A 26,172-nucleotide genomic window follows, 5' to 3' on the forward strand; every position below is an offset into this window, starting at 1 on the left:
GCCTGCTGAATCGTGTTACAGATCCAGCGAGCAATAGTCTGTTTAGAAGCAGGAGCGCCAACCTTGTTGGCTGCATACAGGACAAACAGTGCCTCTGTTTTCCTAACCCGAGCCGTCCTGGCTACATAAATCTTTAAGGCCCTGACTACATCAAGGGACTTGGAATCCTCCAAGTCACCCGTAGCCAGAAGCACCACAATAGGTTGGTTCATATGAAAAGATGAAACCACCTTAGGCAAAAATTGAGGGCGAGTCCTCAATTCTGCTCTATCCACATGGAAAATCAGATAGGGGCTCTTGTGAGACAAAGCCGCCAATTCGGACACCCGCCTTGCAGATGCCAAGGCCAACAACATGACCACCTTCCAAGTGAGAAATTTTAAGTCAACTGTTTGAAGAGGCTCAAACCAGTGAGATTTTAGGAACTGTACCACCACGTTAAGGTCCCATGGTGCCACTGGGGGCACAAAACGAGGCTGGATATGCAGCACTCCCTTTACAAAAGTCTGGACTTCTGGGAGAGAAGCCAATTCATTCTGAAAGAAAATTGATAGGGCCAAAATCTGTACCTTAATGGAGCCTAACTTTAGGCCCATATCCACTCCTGTCTGTAGAAAGTGGAGAAAACGGCCCAGATGGAAATCTTCCATAGGAGCATTCTTGGCTTCACACCAAGATACATACTTCCTCCAGATACGGTGATAATGTTTCGCCGTCACCTCCTTCCTAGCCTTTATCAAGTAGGAATGACTTCCTCCGGAATACCTTTCCCCGCTAGGATTGTGTGTTCAACCGCCATGCCGTCAAACGTAACCGCGGTAAGTCTTGGAACACGCAGGGCCCCTGCTGCAACAGGTCTTCCATGAGAGGAAGAGGCCACGGATCTTCTGTGAGCATTTCCTGAAGATCTGAATACCAGGCCCTTCGAGGCCAATCTGGAGCAATGAGTATTGTCTGCACTCTTTCGTCCTATGATTCTCAGTATTTTTGAGATGAGCGGAAGAGGAGGAAACACATAGACCGACAAACACACATGGTGTCACCAGGGCGTCCACCGCTACTGCCTGAGGGTCCCTTGACCTGGCACAATACTTCCGAAGCTTCTTGTTGAGGCGTGACGCCATCATGTCTATTTGCGGAAGTCCCTAATGACTTGTTATCGCTGCAAAAACTTCCTGATGAAGTCCCCACTCTCCTGGATGGAGATCGTGTCTGCTGAGGAAGTCTGCTTCCCAGTTGTCCACTCCCGGAATGAAGACTGCTGACAGAGCGCTGATGTGATTTTCCGCCCAGCGAAGAATCCTGGTGGCTTCCGCCATTGCCACTCTGCTCCTTGTCCCGCCTTGGCGGTTTACATGAGCCACGGCTGTGACGTTGTCTGATTGAATCAGAACCGGGAGGTCGCGAAGAAGATTCTCCGCTTGTCGTAGGCCGTTGTATATGGCCCTCAATTCCAGTACGTTGATATGTAGACAAGCCTCCTGGCTTGACCATAGTCCCTGAAAATTTTTTCCTTGTGTGACTGCTCCCCATCCTCGGAGGCTCGCGTCCGTGGTCACCAGAACCCAGTCTTGAATGCCGAACCTGCGACCCTCGAGAAGGTGAGCACCCTGCAGCCACCACAGGAGAGACACCCTGGCCCTGGGGGGACAGGCTTATTTTCTGATGTATTTGTAGATGGGACCCCGACCACTTGTCCAGAAGGTCCCACTGAAACGTCCTCGCATGGAACCTGCCGAAGGGGGTGGCCTCGTAGGTCGCCACCATTTTTCCCAGTACTCGAGTGCATTGATGGACTGACACTCTTTTTGGTGTTAGCAGGTCTCTGACCATGTTCTGGAGTTCCTGGGCTTTTTCCATTGGGAGAAAAATACTCTTCTGTTCCGTGTCCAGAATCATGCCTAAGAAAGGCAGCCGAGTCGTTGGAATCAAGTGTGATTTTGGTAGATTTAGAATCCAGCCATGCTGCTGCAGCACTCTCAGGGAGAGCGACACGCTTTTCAGCAATTGATCTCTAGATCTCGCTTTTATCAGGAGATCGTCCAAGTACGGGATAATTGTGACTCCCTGCCTGCGCAGGAGCACCATCATTTTCGCCATTACCTTGGTGAAAATCCTCGGGGCCGTGGAAAGCCCAAACGGCAACGTCTGAAACTGGTAATGACAGTCCTGTACAGCGAATCTCAGGTACGCCTGATGAGGGGGATATATGGGGACATGAAGGTATGCATCCTTTATGTCTAGTGACACCATAAAATCCCCCCCTTCCAGGCTGGAGATAACTGCCCGGAGCGATTCCATCTTGAATTTGAACTTTTTCAAGTACAGGTTTAGGGATTTTAGATTCAGAATGGGTCTGACCGAGCCATCCGGTTTCGGGACCACAAACAGGGTTGAATAGTACCCCTTCCCCTATTGGACTAGGGGAACCTTGATAATCACTTGCTGTTGACACAGTTTTGAATTGCAGCTAAAACTATTTCCCTCTCTGGGGAAGAAGCTGGTAAAGCCGACTTGAAAAATCGGGGAGGAGGCACCTCTTCGAATTCCAGTTTGTAGCCTTGGGATACAATTTCCATCGCCCAAGGATCCACGTCTGACAGAACCCAGACCTGGCTGAAGAGTCGAAGACGTGCCCCGACCGGCGCGGACTCCCTCAGTGGAGCCCCAGCGTCATGCGGTGGATTTAGTAGAAGCCGGGGAGGACTTCTGCTCCTGGGAACTAGCCGTAGCAGGCATTCTTTTCCCTCTACCCTTACCTCTGGCGATAAAGGAAGAGCCCCGACCTCTTCTGGACTTATGCGACCGAAAGGACTGCATCTGATATTGTGGTGTTTTCTTTTGCTGTGGGGGAACATAAGGTAAAAAAGAAGAAGATTTACCCGTGGTAGCTGTGGAAACCATGTCCGCGAGACCCTCCCCAAATAAAACCTCACCTTTGTAAGGCAAAATATCCATATGTCTCTTTGAGTCGGCATCACCCGTCCATTGGCGGATCCACAGGGCTCGCCTAGCAGAAGTTGCCATGGCGTTGGCTCTTGAACCTAACAGCCCAACGTCTCTCGCAGCGTCTCTCATATATAAGGCTGCGTCTTTAATGTGACCCAAGGTCAATAAAATGCTATCCCTATCTAGGGTATCAATGTCGGATGACAAGTTATCTGCCCATGCTGCTACTGCTCTACAAACCCAAGCCGACGCTATTGCCTGTCTGAGCAAGGCACCCGTATGTGCATAAATTGATTTTAAGGTAGTTTCCTGTCTGCGATCAACAGGATCCTTGAGGGCTGCCGTGTCTGGAGACTGCAGCGCCACCTTTTTGGACAAGCGCGTCAAAGCCTTGTCCACCCTGGGCGAGGATTCCCACCGTAACCTGTCCTGTGTGGGGAAAGGATACGCCATAAGAATTCTCTTGGGAATCTGCAGTTTCTTGTCTGGAGTTTCCCTAGCCTTTTCAAATAAAGCGTTCAGCTCATGAGATGGGGGAAAGGTTACCTCAGGTTTCTTTTCCTTAAACATGCATACCCTCGTGTCGGGGACAGAGGGGTCATCTGTGATATGCAAAACATATTTTATTGCAATAATCATATAATGAATACTTTTTGGCCACCCTCGGGTGTAACCTCGCATCATCGTAGTCGACACTGGAGTCAGAATTTGTGTCGGTATCAGTGTCTGCTACTTGGGACAGGGGACGTTTCTGAGACCCTGAAGGGCCCTGTGATACAGCCAAAACCATGGATTGACTCCCTGTTTTTTCCCTGGACTCTGATTTGTCCATTCTCTTATGTAATAAAGACACATTTACATTTAAAACATTCCACATTTCCAACCAATCAGGTGTCGGCGTCATCGACGGAGACACCACAATCATCTGCTCTACCACCTCCTTAGATGAGCCTTCCGCTTCAGACATGCCAACACACACGTACCGACACCCCCCACACACTCAGGGATATATATCTATATGGAGACCGTCCCCCAATAAGGCCCTTTGGAGAGACAGAGAGAGTATGCCAGTACACACCCAGCGCCACCGGAATCAAAATAAATAAAATATATATAAGATTTTACTTACCGATAAATCTATTTCTCGTAGTCCGTAGTGGATGCTGGGGACTCCGTAAGGACCATGGGGGATATAGCGGCTCCGCAGGAGACAGGGCACAATAATAAAAGCTTTAGGATCAGGTGGTGTGCACTGGCTCCTCCCCCTATGACCCTCCTCCAAGCCTCAGTTAGGATACTGTGCCCGGACGAGCGTGCATAATAAGGAAGGATATTGAATCCCGGGTAAGACTCATACCAGCCACACCAATTACACCGTACAACCTGTGATCTGAACCCAGTTAACAGTATGATAACAACGAAGGAGCCTCTGACAAGATGGCTCACAACAAGAATAACCCGATTTTTGTAACAATAACTATGTACAAGTATTGCAGACAATCCGCACTTGGGATGGGCGCCCAGCATCCACTACGGACTACGAGAAATAGATTTATCGGTAAGTAAAATCTTATTTTCTCTGACGTCCTAGTGGATGCTGGGGACTCCGTAAGGACCATGGGGATTATACCAAAGCTCCCAAACAGGCGGGAGAGTGCGGATGACCCTGCAGCACCGAATGAGAGACTCCATGTCCTCCTCAGCCAGGGTATCAAATTTGTAGAATTTAGCAAACGTGTTTGCCCCTGACCAAGTAACTGCTCGGCAAAGTTGTAAAGCCGAGACCCCTCGGGCAGTCGCCCAAGATGAGCCCCCTTCCTTTTGGAATGGGCTTTTACAGATTTTGGCTGTGGCAGGCCTGCCACAGAATGTGTAAACTGAATTGTATTACAAATCCAGCGAGCAATCGTCTGCTTAGAAGCAGGAGCACCCATCTTGTTGGGTGCATACAGGCTAAACAGCGAGTCAGATTTTCTGACTCCAGCCGTCCTGGAAACATATTTTTCAGGGCCCTGACAACGTCAAGTAACTTGGAGTCCTCCAAGTCCCTAGTACCCGCAGGTACCACAATAGGTTGGTTCATGTGAAAAACAGAAAACACCTTAAGGAGAAATTGAGGACGAGTCCTCAATTCTGCCCTGTCAGAATGAAAAATTAAGTAAGGGCTTTATATATGATAAAGCCGCCAATTCTGACACACGCCTGGCTGAAGCCAGGGCTAATAGCATCGTCACCTTCCATGTGAGATATTTTAAGTCCACAGTGGTGAGTGGTTCAAACCAATGTGACTTTAGGAAACTCAAAACAACATTGAGATCCCAAGGTGCCACTGGGGCACAAAATGAGGCTGTATATGCAGTACCCCTTTTACAAACATCTGAACGTCAGGCACTAAAGCCAGTTCTTTCTGGAAGAAATTCGACAGGGCCGAAATTTGAACCTTAATGGACCCTAATTTTAGGCCCATAGACAGTCCTGTTTTCAGGAAATGTAGGAAACGACCCAGTTGGAATTCCTCTGTAGGGGCCTTCTTGGCCTCACACCACGCAACATATCTTCACCAAATGCGGTGAAAATGTTTTGCGGTTACATCCTTCCTGTCTTTGACCAGGGTAGGGATGACTTCATCTGGAATGCCCTTTCAGGATCCGGCGTTCAACCGCCATGCCGTCAAACGCGGCCGCGGTAAGTCTTGGAACAGACAAGGCCCCTGCTGGAGCAGGTCCTTTCTTAAAGGTAGAGGCCACGGGTCTTCCGTGAACATCTCTTGAAGTTTCGGGTACCAAGTCCTTCTTGGCCAATCCGGAACCACGAGTATCGTTCTTACTCATCTCCCTCTTATGATTCTCAGTACTTTTGGTATGAGAGGCATAGGAGGGAACACATACTCTGACTGGTACACCCACAGTGTTACCAGAGCGTCCACCGCTATTGCCTGAGGGTCCCTTGACCTGGCGTAATATCTGTCTAGTTTTTTGTTCAGGCGGGACGCCATCATGTCCACCTTTGGTTTTTCCCAACGGTTTACAATCATGTGGAAGACTTCCCGATGAAGTCCCCACTCTCCCGGGTAGAGGTCATGCCTGCTGAGGAAGTCTGCTTCCCAGTTTTCCACTCCCGGAATGAACACTACTGAGAGTGTTATCACATGATTTTTCGCCCAGCGAAGAATCCTTGTATTTTCTGCCATTTCCCTCCTGCTTCTTGCGCCGCCCTGTTTACGTGGGCGACTGCCGTGATGTTGTCCCACTGGATCAATACCGGCTGACCTTGAAGCAGAGGTCTTGCTAAGCTTAGAGCATTGTAAATTGCCCTTAGCTCCAGTATATTTATGTGGAGAGAAGTCTCCAGACTTGATCACACTCTCTGGAAATTTTTTCCTTGTGTGACTGCTCCCCAGCCACTCAGGCTGGCATCCGTGGTCACCAGGACCCAGTCCTGAATGCCGAATCTGCGGCCCTTTCATAGATGAGCACTCTGCAGCCACCGCAGAAGAAACACCCTTGTCCTTGGAGACAGGGTTATCCGCTGATGCATCTGAAGATGCGATCCGGACCATTTTTCCAGCAGATCCCACGGAAAGGTTCTTGCGTGAAATCTACCGAATGGGATCGCTTTGTAAGAAACCACCATTTTTCACAGGATCCTTGTGCAATGATGCACTGATACTTTTCCTGGTTTTAGGAGGTTCCTGACTAGCTCGGATAACTCCCTGGCTTTCTTCTCCGGGAGAAAACATCCTTTTCTGGACTGTGTCCAGAATCATCCCTAGGAACAGTAGACGTGTCGTCGGAAAAAATAAGAATTTACTTACCGATAATTCTATTTCTCGTAGTCCGTAGTGGATGCTGGGGACTCCGTCAGGACCATGGGGAATAGCGGGCTCCGCAGGAGACAGGGCACATCTAAAAAAGCTTTTTAGGTCACATGGTGTGTACTGGCTCCTCCCCCTATGACCCTCCTCCAAGCCTCAGTTAGGTACTGTGCCCGGACGAGCGTACACAATAAGGAAGGATCTTGAATCCCGGGTAAGACTCATACCAGCCACACCAATCACACCGTACAACTTGTGATCTGAACCCAGTTAACAGTATGATAACAAAACGAAGTAGCCTCCGAAAAGATGGCTCACAACAATAGTAATAACCCGATTTTTGTAACAATAACTATGTACAAGCATTGCAGACAATCCGCACTTGGGATGGGCGCCCAGCATCCACTACGGACTACGAGAAATAGAATTATCGGTAAGTAAATTCTTATTTTCTCTAACGTCCTAGTGGATGCTGGGGACTCAGTCAGGACCATGGGGATTATACCAAAGCTCCCAAACGGGCGGGAGAGTGCGGATGACTCTGCAGCACCGAATGAGAGAACTCCAGGTCCTCCTTAGCCAGAGTATCAAAATTTGTAAAATTTTACAAACGTGTTCTCCCCTGACCACGTAGCTGCTCGGCAAAGTTGTAATGCCGAGACTCCTCGGGCAGCCGCCCAGGATGAGCCCACCTTCCTTGTGGAATGGGCATCTACATATTTCGTCTGTGGCAGGCCTGCCACAGAATGTGCAAGCTGAATTGTACTACAAATCCAGCGTGCAATAGACTGCTTAGAAGCATGAGCACCCAGCTTGTTGGGTGTATACAGTATAAACAGCAAGTCAGACTTTCTGACTCCAGCCGTCCTAACTATATATATATATATATATATATATATATATTTTTAGGGCCCTGACCACGTCTAGTAACTTGGAGTCCTCCAAGTCCCTAGTAGCCGCAGGCACCACAAGAGGTTGTTTCAGGTGAAAACGCTGACACCCCTTTATGAAGAAACTGGAGACGAGTCCCAGTTCTGTCCTGTTCAAATGGAAAATTTTAATATGGGCTTTTGTAAGACAAAGCCGCCCATTCTGACAATCGCCTGGCCGAGGCCAGGGCTAACAACATGGTCACTTCCCATGTGAGATATTTGTCAACAGCATGGTCACTTTCCATGTGAGATATTTCAAATCCACAGATTTGAGCGGTTCAAACCAATATGATTTTAAGAAATCCCAACACTATGTTGAGATCTCACGGTGCCCCTAGGGGCACAAAAAAGCTGTATATGCAATACATCCTTTACAATCTGGACTTCAGGAACTGAAGTCAATTCTTTCTGGAAGAAAATCTACAGGGCCGAAATTTAAATGTTAATGAACCCCAATTTGAGGTCCAAAACACTCCTGTTTTCAGGAAGTGTAGAAATCGACCTAGTTGAATTTCCGTCGTGGAGCCTTCCTGGCCTCACCCACGCAACATATTTTCACCACATGTGGTGATGACGTTGTGCGGTCACCTCCTTCCTGGCTTTGACCAGGGTAGGTATGACCTCTTATGGAATGCCTTTTCCCCTCAGGATCCGGCATTCAACCGCCATGCCGTCAAACGCAGCCGCGGTAAGTCTTGGAATAGACATGGTACTTGCTGAATCAAGTCCCTTCTTAGCTCCCCAGGCCCTTAGTCCTTCTGTGAGCATTTCTTGAAGTTCCGGGTACCAAGTCCCTCTTGGCCAATCCGGAGCCACTAGTATAGTTCATACTCCTCTATGTCTTATAATTCTCAATACCCTGGTTATGAGAAACAGAGGAGGGAACACATACACAGACTGGTACACCCACGGTGTTACCAGAACATCCACAGCTATCGCCTGAAGGTCTCATGACCTGGCGGAATACCTGTCCCGTTTTTTGTTCGGGCGGGACGCCATCATGTCCACCTTTGGTCTTTGCCAACGGTCCACAATCATGTTGAAAAACTTCCCTATGAAGTTTCCACTCTCCCGGGTGGAGGTCATGCCTGCTGAGGAAGTCTGCTTCCCAGTCGTCCACTCCCGGAAAGAACACTGCTGACAGTGCTATCACATGATTTTCCGCCTAGCGAAAAATCCTTGCAGTTTTCACTGCCCTCCTGCTTCTTGTGCCGCCCTTCTGTTTACGTGGGCGACTGCCGTGATGTTATCCCACTGGATCAATACCGGCTGACCTTGAAGCAGAGGTCTAGCTAAGTTTAGAGCATTATAAATTTGCTCTAAGCTTATTTATGCGGAGAGAATTCTCCAGACTTAATCACACTTCCCTGGAAATTTTTTCCTTGTGTGACTGTTCCCCAGCCTCTCAGGCTGGCCTCCGTGGTCACCGGCATCCAATCCTGAATGCCGAATCTGCGGCCCTCTAGAAGATGAGCACTCTGTAATCACCACAGGAGAGACACCCTTTTCCTTGGATATAGGGTTATCCGCTGATGCATCTGAGGATGCGATCCGGACCATTTGTCCAGCAGATCCCACTGAAGAGTTCTTGCGGGAAATCTGCCGAATGGAATTGCTTCGTAATAAGCCACCATTTTTACCAGGACTCTTGTGCAATGATGCACTGACACTTTTCCTGGTTTTAGGAGGATCCCGATTAGCTCGGATAACTCCCTGGTTTTCTCCACTGGGAGAAACACGTTTTTCTGGACTGTGTCCAGAATCTTCCCTAGGAACAGTAGACGTGTCGTCGGAAAAAGCTGCGATTTTGGAATATTTAGAATCCACTCGTGCTGTCGTAGAACTACTTAAGATAGTGCTACTCCGACCTCCAACTGTTCTCTGGACCTTGCCCTTATCAGGAAAGCGTCCATGTTTCTTTTAAGAAAAATCATCATTCCGGCCATTACCTTGGTAAAGACCCGGGGCGCCGTGGACAATCCAAACGGCAGCGTCTGAACTGATAGTGACAGTTCTGTACCAGGAACCTGAAGTACCCTTGGTGAGAAGGGCAAATTTGGACCTGTAGGTAAACGTCCCTGATATCCAGTGACATCATATCGTCCCCTTCTTCCTGGTTCGCTATCACTGCTCCGAGTGACTCCATCTTGATTTGAACGCTTGTATGTAAGTGTTCAAATATTTCAGATCTCACCGAGCCGGTTGGCTTCAGTACCACAATATAGTGTGGAATACTACCCCCTTCCTTGTTGTAAGAAGGGTACTTTGATTATCACCTGCTGGGAATACAGCCTGTGAATTGTGTGAGGGGGAGACGTCTCGAATTTCCAATGTACACCTGGGATATTACATGTAGGATCCCGGAGTTCCCTTGCGAGTGTTGCTGAAACTCTTGAGATGACCCCCTACCGCACCTGAGTCCGCTTGTACGGCCCCAGCGTTATGCTGCGGACTTGGCAGAAGCCGTGAGGAGCTTCTGTTCCTGGGAATGAGCTGCTTGCTGCAGTCTTCTTCCCTTTCCTCTCCCCCTGGGCAGATATGACTGGCCTTCGCCCGCCTGCCCGTATGGGGACGAAAGGACTGAGACTGAAAAGACTGTGTCCTTTTCTGCCAATATGTGACTCGGGGTAACAAAAGGTGGATTTTTCAGCTGTTGCCATGGCCACCAGGTCCAATGGACCGCCCCTTTATACGGCAATACTTCCATATGCCGTCTGGAATCTGCCTCACCTGACCACTGTCGTGTCTTCGTCTGGCAGATATGTACATCACATTTACTCTTGATGCCAGAATGCAAATATGCCTCTGCGCATCACACATATATAGAAATGCATCCTTAAAATGCTCTATAGACAATAAAATCCTGTCCCTGTCAAGGGTATCAAAATTTTCAGTCAGGAAATCCGACCAAGCCCCCTCAGCGCTGCACATCCAGGCTGAGGCGATTGCTGGTCGTAGTATAACACCAGTATGTGTGTATATACTGTTATGATATTTTCCAGCTTCCTATCAGCTGGCTCCTTGAGGGCGGCCGTATCTGGAAACGGTAACGCCATGTTTTTTATAAGCGTGTGAGCGCCTTGTCCACCCTAAGGTGTGTTTTCCAACTCGCCCTTACTACTGGTGGGAAAAAGGGTATACCGCCCATAACTTTCTGTCGGAGGAACCCCACGTATCATCACACACTTCATTTAATTTATCTGATTCAGGCAAAACTACAAGTAGTTTATTCCCACCCTACAAAATACCCTTATTTGTGGTACTTGTGGTATCAGAAATACGTAACACCTCCTTCATTGCCCTTAACATGTAACTTGTGGCCCTAAAGGAAAACTACGTTTGTTTCTTCACCGTCGACACTGGGGTCAGTGTCCGTGTCAGTGTCTGTCGACCGACTGAGGTAAATGGGCGTTTTTACAAGCCCCTGACGGTGTCTGAGACGCCTGGACCGATACTAATTTGTCCGCCGGCTGTCTCATGTCGTCAACCGGCTTGCAGCGTGTTGACATTATCACGTAATTCCATAAGTAAGCCATCCATTCTGGTGTCGACTCCCTAGAGAGTGACATCACCATTACAGGCAATTTTCTCCGTCTCCTCACCAACATTTTCCTCATACATGTCGACACACACGTACCGACCTACAGCACACACATACAGGGAATGCTCTGATAGAGGACAGGACCCACTAGCCCTTTGGGGAGACAGAGGGAGAGTTTGCCAGCACACACCAAAAGCGCCATAATGTATATAACAACCCTAGAAGGTGTTGTTTCTATATATGGGCTCTTAATATATAATTATATCGCCAATTTATGCCCCCCTTCTCTTTAACCCTGTTTCTGTAGTGCAGGGGAGAGTGGGAGCCTTCCTCACCAGCGGAGCTGGTCAGGAAAATGGCGCTGAGTGCTGAGGAGAATAAGCTCCGCCCCTTTCACGGCGGGCTTTTCTCCCGGTTATTAGGAAAACTGGCCTGGGTTAAATACATACATATAGCCTTAATGGCTATATGTGATGTATTTATTTGCCTCTAAGGTAATCTATATTGCTGCCCAGGGCGCCCCCAGCAGCGCCCTGCACCCTCCGTGACCGAGATCAGTGAGCCGTGTAGCAACAATGGCGCACAGCTGCAGTGCTGTGCGCTACCTTCATGAAGACTGAGGAGTCTTCTGCCGCCTGTTTCCGGACCTCCGTTCTGCCGTTCTTCAGCGTCTGTAAGGGGGATCGGCGGCGCGGCTCCGGGACGAACCCCAGGCTGACCTGTGTTCCGACTCCCTCTGGAGCTCAGTGTCCAGTAGCCTAAAACTTCAATCCTCCTGCACGCAGGTGAGTTGCAAGTCTCTCCCCTAAGTCCCTCGTTGCAGTGATCCTGTCGCCAGCAGGAATCACTGATTAGAAACCTAAAAAAAAACTTTTCTAAACAGCTCTTTAAGAGAGCCACCTAGATTGCACCCTCTCGGACGGGCACAAAAACCTAACTGAGGCTTGGAGGAGGGTCATAGGGGGAGGAGCCAGTACACACCATGTGACCTAAAAAGCTTTTTTAGATGTGCCCTGTCTCCTGCGGAGCCCGCTATTCCCCATGGTCCTGACGGAGTCCCCAGCATCCACTAGGACGTTAGAGAAAACTGCGATTTTGGAATATTTAGAATCCACTCGTGCTGTCGTAGAACTACTTAAGATAGTGCTACTCCGACCTCCAACTGTTCTCTGGACCTTGCCTTTATCAGGAAAGCGTCCATATTTCTTTTAAGAAGAATCATCATTTCGGCCATTACCTTGGTAAAGACCCGGGGTGCCGTGGACAATCCAAACGGCAGCGTCTGAACTGATAGTGACAGTTCTGTACCACGAACCTGAGGTACCCTTGGTGAGAAGGCAAATTTGGACATGTAGGTAAGCGTCCCTGATATCCAGTGACACCATATCGTCCCCTTCTTCCTGGTTCGCTATCACTACTCTGAGTGACTCCATCTTGATTTGAACGCTTGTATGTAAGTGTTCAAATATTTCAGATCTCACCGAGCCGTCTGGCTTCAGTACCACAATATAGTGTGGAATAATACCCCTTCCCTTGTTGTAGAAGGGGTACTTTGATTATCACCTGCTGGGAATACAGCCTGTGAATTGTTCCCAATACTGCCTCCCTGTCGGAGGGAGACGTTGGTAAAGCAGACTTCAGGAACTTGTGAGGGGGAGACGTCTCGAATTTCCAATGTACACCTGGGATACTACGTGTAGGATCCAGGAGTCCACTTGTGAGTGAGCCCCCTGCGTGCTGAAAATCTTGAGATGACCCCCTACCGCACCTGAGTCCGCTTGTACTGCCCCAGCGTCATGCTGCGGACTTGGCAGAAGCTGTGGAGGGCTTCTGTTCCTGGGAATGGGCTGCCTGCTGCAGTCTTCTTCCCTTTCCTCTACCCCTGGGCAGATATGACTGGCCCTTTTGCCCGCCTGCCCTTATGGGGACGAAAGGACTGAGACTGAAAAGACTGTGTCCTTTTCTGCTGAGATGTGACTTGGGGTAACAAAAGGTGGATTTTTCAGCTGTTGCCATGGCCACCAGGTCCGATGGACCGCCCCTTTATACGGCAATACTTCCATGTGCCGTCTGGAATCTGCATCACCTGACCACTGTCGTGTCTTCGTCTGGCAGATATGGACATCACATTTACTCTTGATGCCAGAATGCAAATATCCCTCTGCGCATCTCGCATATATAGAAATGCATCTATAGTCAATAAAATCTTGTCCCTGTCAAGGGTATCAATATTTTCAGTCAGGAAATCCGACCAAGCCCCCTCAGCGCTGCACATCCAGGCTGAGGCGATTGCTGGTCGTAGTATAACACCAGTATGTGTGTATATACTTTTAGGATATTTTTCAGCTTCCTATCAGCTGGCTCCTTGAGGGCTGCCGTATCTGGAGACGGTAACGCCCCTTGTTTTTATAAGCGTGTGAGCGCCTTATCCACCCTAAGGTGTGTTTCCCAACTCGCCCTAACTTCTGGCGGGAAAGGGTATACCGCCAATAATTTTCTATCGGAGGAAACCCACGTATCATCACACACTTCATTTAATTTATCTGATTCAGGAAAAACTACAAGTAGTTTATTCACACCCTACATAATACCCTTATTTGTGGTACTTGTAGTATCAGAAATATGTAACACCTCCTTCATTGCCCTTAACATGAAACGTGTGGCCCTAAAGGAAAATACGTTTGTTTATTCACCGTCGACACTGGAGTCAGTGTCCGTGTCTGTGTCAACCGACTGAGGTAAATGGGCGTTTTTACAAGCCCCTGACGGTGTCTGAGACGCCTGGACAGGTACTAATTTGTTTGCCGGCCGTCTCATGTCGTCAACCGACCTTGCAGCGTGTTGACATTATCACGTAATTCCTAAATAAGCCATCCATTCCAGTGTCGACTCCCTAGAGAGTGACATCACCAATACAGGCAATTTGCTCCGCCTCCTCACCAACATCGTCCTCCTACATGTCGACACACACGTACCGACACACAGCACACACACAGGGAATGCTCTGATAGAGGACAGGACCCCACTAGCCCTTTGGGGAGACAGAGGGAGAGTTTGCCAGCACACACCAAAAACGCTATAATTATACAGGGACAACCCCTTATACAAGTGTTTTCCCTTATAGCATTTTTATATATGTAATCATATCGCCAAATAAGTGCCCCCCCTCTCTGTTTTAACCCTGTTTCTGTAGTGCAGTGCAGGGGAGAGCCTGGGAGCCTTCCTCACAGCAGAGCTGAGCAGGAAAATGGCACCGTGTGCTGAGGAGAATAGGCCCCGCCCCCTTTTCGGCGGGCTCTTCTCCCGGAGTTTGTGAGATCTGGCAGGGGTTAAATACATCCATATAGCCTCAAGGGCTATATGTGATGTATTTTAGCCATAAAAAGGTATTATACATTGCTGCCCAGGGCGCCCCCCCCAGCGCCCTGCACCCTCAGTGACAGTTGGTGACTGTTGGTGAAGTGTGCTGACAACAATGGCGCACAGCTGCAGTGCTGTGCGCTACCTTATGAAGACTGAAAGTCTTCTGCCGCCTGTTTCTGGACGTCTGGACCTCTTCAACTTCGGCATCTGCAAGGGGGGTCGGCGGCACGGCTCCGGGACGAACCCCAGGGTGAGACCTGTGTTCCGACTCCCTCTGGAGCTAATGGTGTCCAGTAGCCTAAGAAGCAAATCCATCCTGCACGCAGGTGAGTTTACTTCTCTCCCCTAAGTCCCTCGTAGCAGTGAGCCTGTTGCCAGCAGGTCTCACTGAAAGAAAAAAAAAACCTAACTTAAACTTTTATTCTAAGCAGCTCAGGAGAGCCACCTAGATTGCACCCTTCTCGGCCGGGCACAAAAATCTAACTGAGGCTTGGAGGAGGGTCATAGGGGGAGGAGCCAGTGCACACCACCTGATCCTAAAGCTTTTATTATTGTGCCCTGTCTCCTGCGGAGCCGCTATATCCCCCATGGTCCTTACGGAGTCCCCAGCATCCACTAGGACGTCAGAGAAAATATATATATATATATATATATATATATATATATATATATATATATATATATATATATACATACATACATACACACACACACACACTGCGCCAAATAAATGTGCCCCCCCCCCCCCCCCCTCTTTGCCCTCTGTACTTGTGTTCAGCAGGGGAGAGTCCGGGGAGCCAGCTTCTCTGCAGCGTGCTGTGGGGGAAAAAAATGGCACTGGTTAGTGCTGTGGGATCAAGCTCCGCCCCCTCAATGGCAGGCTTCGGTCCCGCTCAAATCTTTATACTGGCGGGGGTTTCTGTAATACACTAGAGGTTTATAATTGCTGCCCAGGGCGCCCCCCCCCCCCCCCCTGCGCCCTGCGCCCATACAGTGCCGCCAGTGTGTGTGTGTGAATGTGGGAGCAATGGCGCGCAGTGTTACCGCTGCGCGGTACCTCATTGAAGATTTGAAGTCTTCTGCCGCCTTTAAAGTCTTCTTTCTTCTCATACTCACCCGGCTTCTATCTTCCAGCTCTGTGAGGAGGTCAGCGGCGCGGCTCCGGGACGAACGGCGAGGGTGAGACCTGCGTTCCGACCATCTGGAGCTAATGGTGTCCAGTAGCCTAAGAAGCAGAGCCTATCATTTAAGTAGGGTCTGCTTCTCTCCCCTCAGTCCCACGATGCAGGGAGCCTGTTGCCAGCAGTGCTCCCTGAAAATAAAAAACCTAACAAGAGTCTTTTTCAGAGAAACTCAGTAGAGCTCCCCTGCAGTGCATCCAGTCTCCTCTGGGAGTCTTTAGAGTGCCCATGTCTCCTGTGGAGCCCGTCTATACCCCATGGTCCTTACGGAGTCCCCATCATCCTCCAGGACGTAAGAGAAAATAGGATTTTGGTTACCTACCGGTAAATCCTTTTCTCGTAGTCCGTTGAGGATGCTGGGGTCCACATTAGTACCATGGTGTATAGACGGGTCCACCAAGAGTGATTGGCACTTTGAGAGTTTGAGAGTGTGGGCTGGCTCCTCCCTTTATGCACCTCCTACCAGACTCAGTCTAGAAACTGTGCCCGAGGAGACGGATATCTTCGAGAGAAGGATTTTACAGATAGTGGCGAAATTCACACCAGCTCACACATACAAGGCACATCAAGCTAACTAGCTTGAAACTCAGCAACCGCTGAACCATTACTTAACAAGTAACAATGTAGTACTCAACTAAAACAAAGTTGTACCGAACCAAATAACGATAGCAGGAAAACGAAGCGCTGGGTGGGCGCCCAGCATCCTCTACGGAATACGAGGTTAACTGTAGGTAACCAAAATCCTATTTTCTCTTACGTCCTAGGAGGATGCTGGGATCCACATTAGTACCATGGGGATGTACCAAAGCTCCCAGAACAGGAGGGAGAGCACTGAGGCTCCTGCAGAACTGATAGACCAAACTTCCTCAGAGGTCAAAGTATCGAACTTGTAGAACTTTGCAAACGTGTTCGACCCAGACCAAGTTGCTGCTCGGCAAAGTTGTAACGCCGAGACACTAGGGCATCCGCCCAGGAAGACCACACCTTATGAGTAAAGTGGGCCTTAACAGACGTAGGACACGGCAATCCCGCCGTAGAATACGCATGCTGGATAGTGAACCTGATCCAGCGAGAGATCGTCTGCTTAGAAGCAGGACACACCCAATTTTCTTGGGATCATACAGGACAAAGAGAGTTCGATTTCCTGTGACGAGCAGTCCTCTTCACATAAGATTTTCAAAGCCCTTACAATATCCAAGGACTTTGATGAAATTGAGGAGACCGTAGCAAGTGGCACCACAATAGGTTGGTTGGTTGATATGAAATGCCGACACAACCTTCAGAAGAAACTGCTGACGTGTCCGAAGCTCAGCTCTATCTTCATGGAAGATCAAGTATGGGCTTTTACATGACAAAGCCCCCAACTCCGACACACGTCTAGCAGAAGCTAACGCCAACAAAGTGACAGCCTTCCACGTGAGAAACTTGACCTCAAACTCCTGTAGAGGCTCAAACCAATCCGACTGGAGGAACTGCAACACCACGTTAAGATCCCAGGGCGCCGTAGGCGGTACAAAAAGAGGTTGAATGTGCAGAACCTCCTTCAAAAAAGTCTGAACCTCAGGGAGGGCAGCCAACTGTTTCTGGAAGAAAATGGATAGGGACGAAATCTGGACCTTAATGGATCCCAACCTCAGGCCCATATCCACACCTGCTTGCAGGAAGAGGAGAAAACGTCCCAGTTGAAACTCCACCGTAGGAAACTTCTTGGACTCACACCAAGATACATATTTTTTCCAAATACGATGGTAATGTTTAGACGTTACTCTTTCCCAGCCTGTATCAGGGTAGGAATAACCTTGTTCGGAATGCCCTTCCAAGCTAGTATCTGGCGTTCAACCTCCATGCCGTCAAACGCAGCTGCGGTAAGTCTTCATAGGCGAACGGCCCCTGCTGCAGCAGGTCCTCCCGAAGAGGAAGAGGCCTCGGCTCTTCTAGCAGTAGATCTGCATACCAAGACCTTCTTGGCCAGTCTGGAGCAATGAGGATCGCTTAAACCCTTGTTCTCCTTATGAGCTTTAGCACTCTTGGAATGAGTGGGAGTGGTGGAAACACGTACACTGACTGGAAAACCCACGGAGTCACTAGGGCATCCACCGCCACTGCTTGCGGGTCCCTCGACCTGGAACAATATCGCCGAAGCTTCTTGTTAAGACGAGAGGCCATCATGTCTATTTGAGGTACACCCCAAAGATCTGTTACCTCCTTGAAAACCTCCGGATGGAGATCCCACTCTCCCGGATGGAGATCGTGTCTGCTGAGGAAGTCCGCTTCCCAGTTGTCCACTTCCGGAATGAAGATTGCTGATAGCGCCAATGCTTGTTTTTCTGCCAAGAGGATGATTCTTGTTACCTCTGACATTGCAGATCTGCTCTTCGTTCCGCCCTATCGGTTGATATAAGCCACTGCCGTTACATTGTTCGACTGCACTTGAATGGCCCGATTTCTCAGAAGATGGGCCGCTTGGAGAAGACCGTTGTAGATGGCTCTTAGCTCTAGAATGTTTATCCGCAGGCTGGGTTCCAGACTTGACCACCTTCCTTGAAAGGTCTCCCCTTGAGTGATTGCGCCCCAGCCCCGGAGACTTGCATCCGTGGTTAGAAGGATCCAGTCCTGAATCCGGAACCTGCGGCCCTCCAGAAGGTGAGGTAGTTGCAACCACCAGAGGAGTGAAATCCTGGTCTTTTGGCGACAGACGTATTCTCCGATGCATATGTAGATGGGATCCCGACCACTTGTCTAGGAAATCCAGTTGGAAGGACCAAGCATGAAGCCTCCCATATTGTAGAGCCTCGTAAGAGGCCACCAACTTTCACAGTAGGAGAATGCACTGATGAACAGACACTAGGGCTGGCTTCAGGACATCCCGGACCATTGTTTGCATCACCAATGCTTTTTCCTCTGGAAGAAACACCCTCTGCACCTCCGTGTCGAGGATCATTCCCAGAAAGGACAACCTCCTGGTTAGTTCCAAATGTGATTTTGGAAGATTCAGGATCCAACCGTGTTCTCTGAGCAGGTGAGTCGTGAGAAAAATGGACTGTAACAGCTTCTCCTTGGACGACACCTTTATCAGCAGATCGTCCAGATATGGAATTATATTCACCCCGTCTGCGGAGAACCATCATTTCCGCCATCACCTTGCTGAATACCCTCTGTGCCGTGGAGTGGCCAAATGGCAGGGCCTGGAACGGGTAGTGACAGTCCAACAGTGCGAATCGGAGATTAGCTTGATGCTGCAGCCAAAACGGAATGTGGAGGCACGCATCCTTGATATCCAGGGATACCAGAGATTCCCCCTCTTCCAGACCTGATATCACCGCCCTTAGAGACTCCATTTTGAACTTGAACTCCTTCAAAAAGGGATTCAGCGGTTTTAGGTTCAGAATGGGCCTGACCGAACCATCCGGTTTCGGTACCACGAAAAGGTTTGAATAGTAACCTTTGTTTTGCATATGGGGAGGGACCGGTACAATAACCTGTGCCTCCACCAACTTCTGGACGGCTGCCTGCAGGACCGTCCTGTCTGCCAGCAAAGCTGGCAAGCCCGATTTGAAAAATCGGTGAGGAGGGAGATCTTGAAATTCCAGCCTGTACCCCGGGACACAATATCTTGCACCCAGGGATCCAGGCCGGACGACACCCAGACGTGACTGAAATGCCAGAGTCTCGCTTCCACCGGCCCCACCTCCGGGGCGTGCAGTCTACCGTCATGCGGAGGACTTTGGTGTACGTGAAGCAGGTTTCTGTTCCTGGGAACCTGCAGCAGCAGGTTTCTTGGACTTGGGTCGACTTTCCCGAAAGAAGGTGTTGGACGGCTTGGCAGGCCGAAAGGGCTGTGCTGTAGTTGAAGAAAAGGGTTTCTTCGGAGCAGGTGCAGCTGAGGGAAGAAAAGGTGACTTACCCGCCGTAGCCGTGGAGATCCACAAATCTAACGCTTCCCCAAAGAGAGCCTGACCTGTGTAGGGTAGGGTCTCACACTTCCCCTGGATTCCGCATCGGCAGACCACTGGCGCAACCACAGTCCTCGACGAGCTGAGACAGACATGGAAGAAATTCCCGCAGCTATGGAACCCAGGTCTTTCATGGATTCTACCAGAAATCCTGAATATTACGTAAAAACAATTCAACATCACATTTCTCCATAGTAACCAGCCTGACAACTATACTATAGCTTTGGCAATCCAAGCACTGCCAATAGTGGGACGTAGCATTGCCACAGAAGCCGTGTACATGGATTTGAGCGTATTATTAATTTTTTACCATCAGCCGGCTCTTTCAAGGCGTTAGATACCGGAAACAGGTAAAACCACCTTTTTTGGGAGTCTGTATACTGACGCATCTACAAAGGGCGGGTTTTCACATTTTTTTCTATCCTCTACCGGGATCCTTTGACGCAGGGAAGGTTAGCGAGGCTTTCTTATTCTCAGTGAAGTAAGACTCCTCAACCTGCTCCGATGTTGTATCAGCAATATTCAACACATCTCTAATAGCCTCTATCATCAACTGCACCCCTTTAGCAAGAGATGCGGCCCCCACCAACACAACCCCACCACCGTCTGTAGTGTCAGAATCGGTATCTGTGTCATCCTGCATAATCTGTTTTTGGGAATATACAGCGGGGAGCCCTGAGGTACCAGAACTGGGCCAGACTGCCACAGAGTTCTGTAAAGCCCGAGTTGCAGATACATTTTGTGCAACCCTATTTGAAATCTGAGAAATCATAGCTTTGATAGAGGATAACCACTCAGGCTCCCTTGCTGGTATCTGCTAAACCAGTGCAATCCTGATTACATGGAATGGGATCATCTTGAGAGGACATATCCTCTGCAGAATATGACCAAGAGTCCCTGGACATAGCTGTATGGAGACCACAGACACTCTACACACACACAGGGGAGGGCAGACAGAGTTTCACCCACAAGGATGGCAAGAGAGACACAGAGATTGGAGCCAACCCACACACAGCGCATTTTAGGTAAAAGGTGATCCCCTACCAGCGCTGACTGTGCACCTTAATAGGTTACAGTGTCTGCATTTAGCCTCCCCCCCTTCTACAACCCCCTGGTACCGTGAGAGATAGCTGGAGTTGCTGTGGAGGGACTTGCTCTTCCTGGACAGTGCTGTGCAGGCAGGAAAATGGCGCTGAACGCTGCTGGGTCCGCTCTGAGGAGAATCTCCGCCCCCAAAATGGCGCTGTATTCCTGCTCTTCACAATGATTATACTGGCCTTAGGATAATGCTGGCTGAGATCCACGGACCCCAACAGACTTTCTGACCAGTGCAGGGTTAAGGCGCCAGCTCAGGGCGCCTTCTCACAGCGCCGCACAGTGTGCCTCTGAGCTCCGGAGTGCACTTAATACCGCGCTCCCTACCCTGTTGCCGCCATCTTCACACCAGCCCCCCCGCTTGCAAGGGGGGTCAGTGACTCACTCACCACCGATCTTCTGGCTCTGTAAGGGGGTGGCGGCATGCTGCTGGGGTGAGTGATTCCCCGTGGCGGGGATCGATCTATCCCCTCAGGAGCTCAGTGTCCTGTCAGCGGAGATAGTGGCTCAGACCCTGCAGGGCGGACACTACTCCCCCTCTTAGTCCCACGAAGCAGGGAGGCTGTTGCCAGCAGCCTCCCTGTAAAATAAGAAACTCAAAAAAAAAAACTTTTTTCTAAAGAAGCTCTGTAGAGCTCCCCTAGCTGTGACCGGCTCCTCCGGGCACATTTTCTAAACTGAGTCTGGTAGGAGGGGCATAGAGGGAGGAGCCTGCCCACACTCTCAAACTCTTAAAGTGCCAATGGCTCCTAGTGGACCCGTCTATACCCCATGGTACCAATGTGGACCCCAGCATCCTCTAGGAAGTAAGAGAAAGTATATTTGAAGCTAAGCTTTCCAAATATCTGCTTAACGCTGTGAATGTAAGGAAAGCCTCTCAAGGCAAATGAGGGTGTTTCACATGCATCACTTTCCACACTGGAAACTGTGACTACAGGGTAAGAAGAGAAAACATAAATAAATATGTCGCTGTAGCTACACAGACCATTCTTACTTGCAACGCCAGCGAGTTCAATTATTTTTTATGACCATAAAATTCTTTGCTATGCGTATGGCGTGTGAACGAAGCAGAATTAAATAATCTAATCTATAAAATCACTCAGAAATGTGACCGTATAACTAACAATGGGGCAGATGTATTAACCTGGAGAAGGCATAAGGAAGTGATAAACCAGTGATATGTGCAAGGTGATAAAGGCACCAGCCAATCAGCTCCAATATGTAAATTAATAGTTAGGATCTGATTGGCTGGTGCCTTTATCACCTTGCACATATCACTGGTTTATCACTTCCTTATGCCTTCTCCAGGTTAATACATCTGCCCCAATGTTATCAGTGTCAGAAGGTTGAATGATCATAATTAAGAAAAGTGCTTTTCCACGCATTTACACAATCTCAAGGGGTGGTATTCATGTGACCGCCGGTCAGCTGACCGACAGTCACATGACCTCCTCCACGAGCCCGACGGCTCACTTTCCCGATGGTCGGCATGCCGACCAACAGGGACTATTTCCACTCGTGGGTGTCCACGACACCCATAGAGTGGGAATAGAACCCGTGGCGACCGCAGGTCGCCACCGAGCCCGCAGCGTGGCGAGCGCAGCGAGCCCGCAAGGGGCTTGCTGCACTCGCCCCTCCCCGCCGGGATCCCGGCGTCGGTATGCTGCCGGGATCCCGGCGTCGGTAAGCTGACCGGCGGTCAGGAGACCGCCGGTCAGCCATACTACACCCATCTCAAGCGCATCACGTTCCAATCACTCCGTATTTGTCCAATGTGCGACTATTATTTTGATCACTTGATTAAAGCTGCACCAGTGGGATGAGTATACGTTTAATTTGCTGGCTGACTGTATCCCGGCGTTCAGGATACCGATGCCAGAATCCTGACAGTTGGCAATGCCGGCGCAACGGGACTATTCCCATTTGTGGACGTCCACGACACCCATAGAGTGGGAATAGTACCTGTGGTGAGCACAGCGAGCCTGCAAGGAGACTCTTGCACTCGCCCCACTGCCATCATACTGGCGGCCGACATGCCGCTGTCGGTATATTGACGGTCGGCATCCCGACCGCCGGTAAATCATACTTAACCCGTGGGATGTTTGCTCCCTGAACCCGTTTTCTGCCAGACTCCATAATAAGACTCACAGCTGTGGCTAAAAACTGGAAACGAGTGATGTGTTGGGGGGGACCAACTAGTGATGGCCATCGACCTTTGATGTTTAGCAACCATAAATGGTTTGCTACAAGTGGCTGATGGTTTTGCCATCGATGGTGGAGATCCATTGGTTCCCCATCACTGATGACAGAGGACACCAATGCCCCCTCTCCAGACACAGTCCCACACTCTTCTCTGATTGGCCTGCTGCCTCTGTCCCACCTCCCACTGCGTTACAGCCACTGCCTGCTCTATCAAGGTAATCGATGGTGTAAGCCATTAATGGTTTCCTGCCATCGATGTAAAACACTGATGGCATCATTAATGGTGGACAATTCGATAGCCATCCCTGATACCACTTTCACACCGTCTGAAGGTGGGAGCCTGACACGAAAGCTCCCAGTGTGCGACCCGCCTCAATACCCCTTTCACACCGCAGACTGCAACCCGGCATATTGCTGGGTTGGAGACGTCGGCGGTGACGCGGCGTGGGCTGTGCTGGGAGATCACATGATCTCCAAGCGCCGCCCGTCCACACACTGGGAACGGGAAACAGGTCGCACTGACCCGGCTCCTGTTCACACCGCACAGCGAGCCGGGTTGAATGAGACTTCAACCCTGCTCGCTAGCAGAGTTGAAATATCGGGTCACTCAACCAGGTATATTGCCCCTGGTACCTTTCACACCGCACAGGAACACACGTTATGCGCGCTCATGTGCCAATAACCCGTGTTCAAAGCTGCTGGTGTGAAAGGGGTATAAGGGAAGTGTACGATATCCCAAGGCTCAGCATACATATGGTCAGAATCCTTATAGCGGAATTCGGATGGAGAGTATTCTAACCCTAATCGTCATTGTTCCTCCGCTGCGAAGTTTATCCGGCTTTTTGCCATCCGGGAGAAACCGGCGCGTGTGATACAGCCCTAAGGGAAGAGGTCTATCCCTGCATAAGAAAACATATATGGACTATAGTTCTGTCGTCAATTTTACATTTTTCACAAAATGTAACGCGAGAAATATACACGTACAATTCACTATTCTTGCATCATTCTCTTGATATTGTTAATACATTACCACATTTATTCCTTTTATATATAGCTCCACCCAAACATTTTATCTAATATCAATTATAGTCATTTGGGGAGGAACCCCAGGAGAAGAATGATTGAGAAGATCTAGATCAGGGGATTCTCAACTCCAGTCCTCAAGTACCCCCAACAGGCCATGTTTTATGGATATCTCTAATCATGCACAGGTGAGTTCATCTATTCTGCTGGGTCAGTAATTATTCCACCTGCTCCCACAGACAGAAATCCCCAAAATGTGACCAGTTGGGGGTACTTGGGGACTGGAGTTGGGAAGCACTGATCTAGAGTACAGGTTCTCAAACTTGGTCCTCAGGACCCCACACAGTGCATGTTTTGCAGGTCTCCTCACAGAATCAGAAGTGAAATAATTAGCTCCACCTGTGGACCTTTTAAAATGTGTCAGTGAGTAATTATTACACCTGTGTACCTGCTGGGTTACCTGCAAAACATGCACCGTGTGGGGTCCTGAGGACCGAGTTTGAGAACCTATGATCAAGAGCAATGTATATTTTTGGAAGGTGCAGGCCAGGTGATGCCAGATCTCCTCAGAACATTGAAGCACTGGAGGGCAGGACCGCTCCTATGCCCATACTAATAAGATCTACAAAGTAACAAGGCGATGCTGAGAAGCACAGAACGCCCCCACGTCAGCAGTGGCAGAGACACACACTGGCATACAGTAGTACCATCCTCACATATATCCTCACATATACCCTCATCCTAGAAGGACACAGAGGGCATGGACAGTGCTTGGTGCACTACAAGTCCCATCATAATATTGGTAACGTGGTAAATCTGTATTATAAATGATAACACTACACTATAACCTGTGCCAGATACTGGATACACAGGTACTGCTCACCCAGGCCGGCACTGAGCCAGCAGAGGTAAGGCAGCTATGAGAGTCGCGGCTCCATACATTACCAGGCTGTAGTAATACTGACCAGTGATGCCCCCTATGGGGCGCCACTGCTGTGTCCCGGGAGACCGGGACGCACTTACCACCGGGTTCGGATTACCAGAGTGAGCCATTCTCTCCAGTCACCCCGCGCCTCTGCCGCCCTCAATGCGAGGAACAGGCCGACACTACGTCACATGACCCCGGCCCCTGCTTCAGCCAGAGCCGCCTTTCCGCTCTAGCGAGATCGCCCCCACGGCCGCGGGCGCCCCCTCCTGGCGTTTGGTGAGTTGTGCAGTCAGGCTGCTGCTCGAGCTCTCTGAGGCTGAGCGGCTATATCACGAGTCCACAGGGTATGGGTCATTAGGTCGACAGTCATTAGTTCGACCACTATTAGTGGACATGCACTAGGTCGACATCGTCATTAGGTCGACATATACAAGGTCGACATGGAAAAGGTCGACATGAGGTTTTTTAAACCTTTTTTTGGTGTCGGGGAACCCCAATTGGTGCACCATGTCCACTCGCAGCGCTCGGCACAGGTTACTGGTCCCAATTGTAATCCACGTGGATCGTAAAGTATGAAAAAAATGTGAAAAACTCATGTCGACCTTTTTCCATGTCGACCTTGTTCATGTCAATCTAATGACCATGTCAACCTAGTGCATGTCGACCAATAGTGGTCGACCTAATGACTGTCGACCTAAGTTTTGTCAGCCTAATGACCGTAAGCCAGTCCACAGACGTTCTATGGAAGGTGCATGCTTCCTAGCTACATGGCTCCCTGTACCTTCCGTGTTCCAACCACTGTACTGACTTATGACGTTTAATGTTAACATTATCTATATACTCATCAGGGCCAAAACTAGGATTTTTGGCGCTCTGCGCAAGGCAGTAATTTTCCAAACCCCCATGAAAATAAATAATAAGATTTTAAACCTACCGGTAAATCTTTTTCTCCTAGTCCGTAGAGGATGCTGGGGACTCCGTAAGGACCATGGGGAATAGACGGGCTCCGCAGGAGACATAGGCACTAAAAAGAACTTTAGGAATGGGTGTGCACTGGCTCCTCCCTCTATGCCCCTCCTCCAGACCTCAGTTAGAGAAACTGTGCCCAGAGGAGACGGACAGTACAAGGAAAGGATTTTTGTTAATCTAAGGCAGGGGTGGGGAACCTTTTTTCTACCGAGGGCCATTTGG

The 26,172-nt window shown here is 49.5% G+C and overlaps 1 protein-coding gene across 1 annotated transcript in view; it reads right to left on the reverse strand.

Annotated features, from left to right (window-relative positions):
* The window catches only part of GTF2A1L (general transcription factor IIA subunit 1 like), a 431,363-nt gene extending 406,081 nt beyond the window's left edge, over positions 1–25,282 (reverse strand). The window contains exon 1 of the mRNA XM_063918693.1: positions 25,077–25,282. Within this exon, the coding sequence (XP_063774763.1) occupies positions 25,077–25,106 (30 nt within the window). The 5' untranslated portion in view covers positions 25,107–25,282. The remainder of the gene's footprint in view (positions 1–25,076) is intronic.
* Positions 25,283–26,172: the final 890 nt, after the last annotated feature.

The sequence above is a fragment of the Pseudophryne corroboree genome, chromosome 4 (assembly GCF_028390025.1).
Source record: "Pseudophryne corroboree isolate aPseCor3 chromosome 4, aPseCor3.hap2, whole genome shotgun sequence".
NCBI lineage: Eukaryota > Metazoa > Chordata > Amphibia > Anura > Myobatrachidae > Pseudophryne > Pseudophryne corroboree.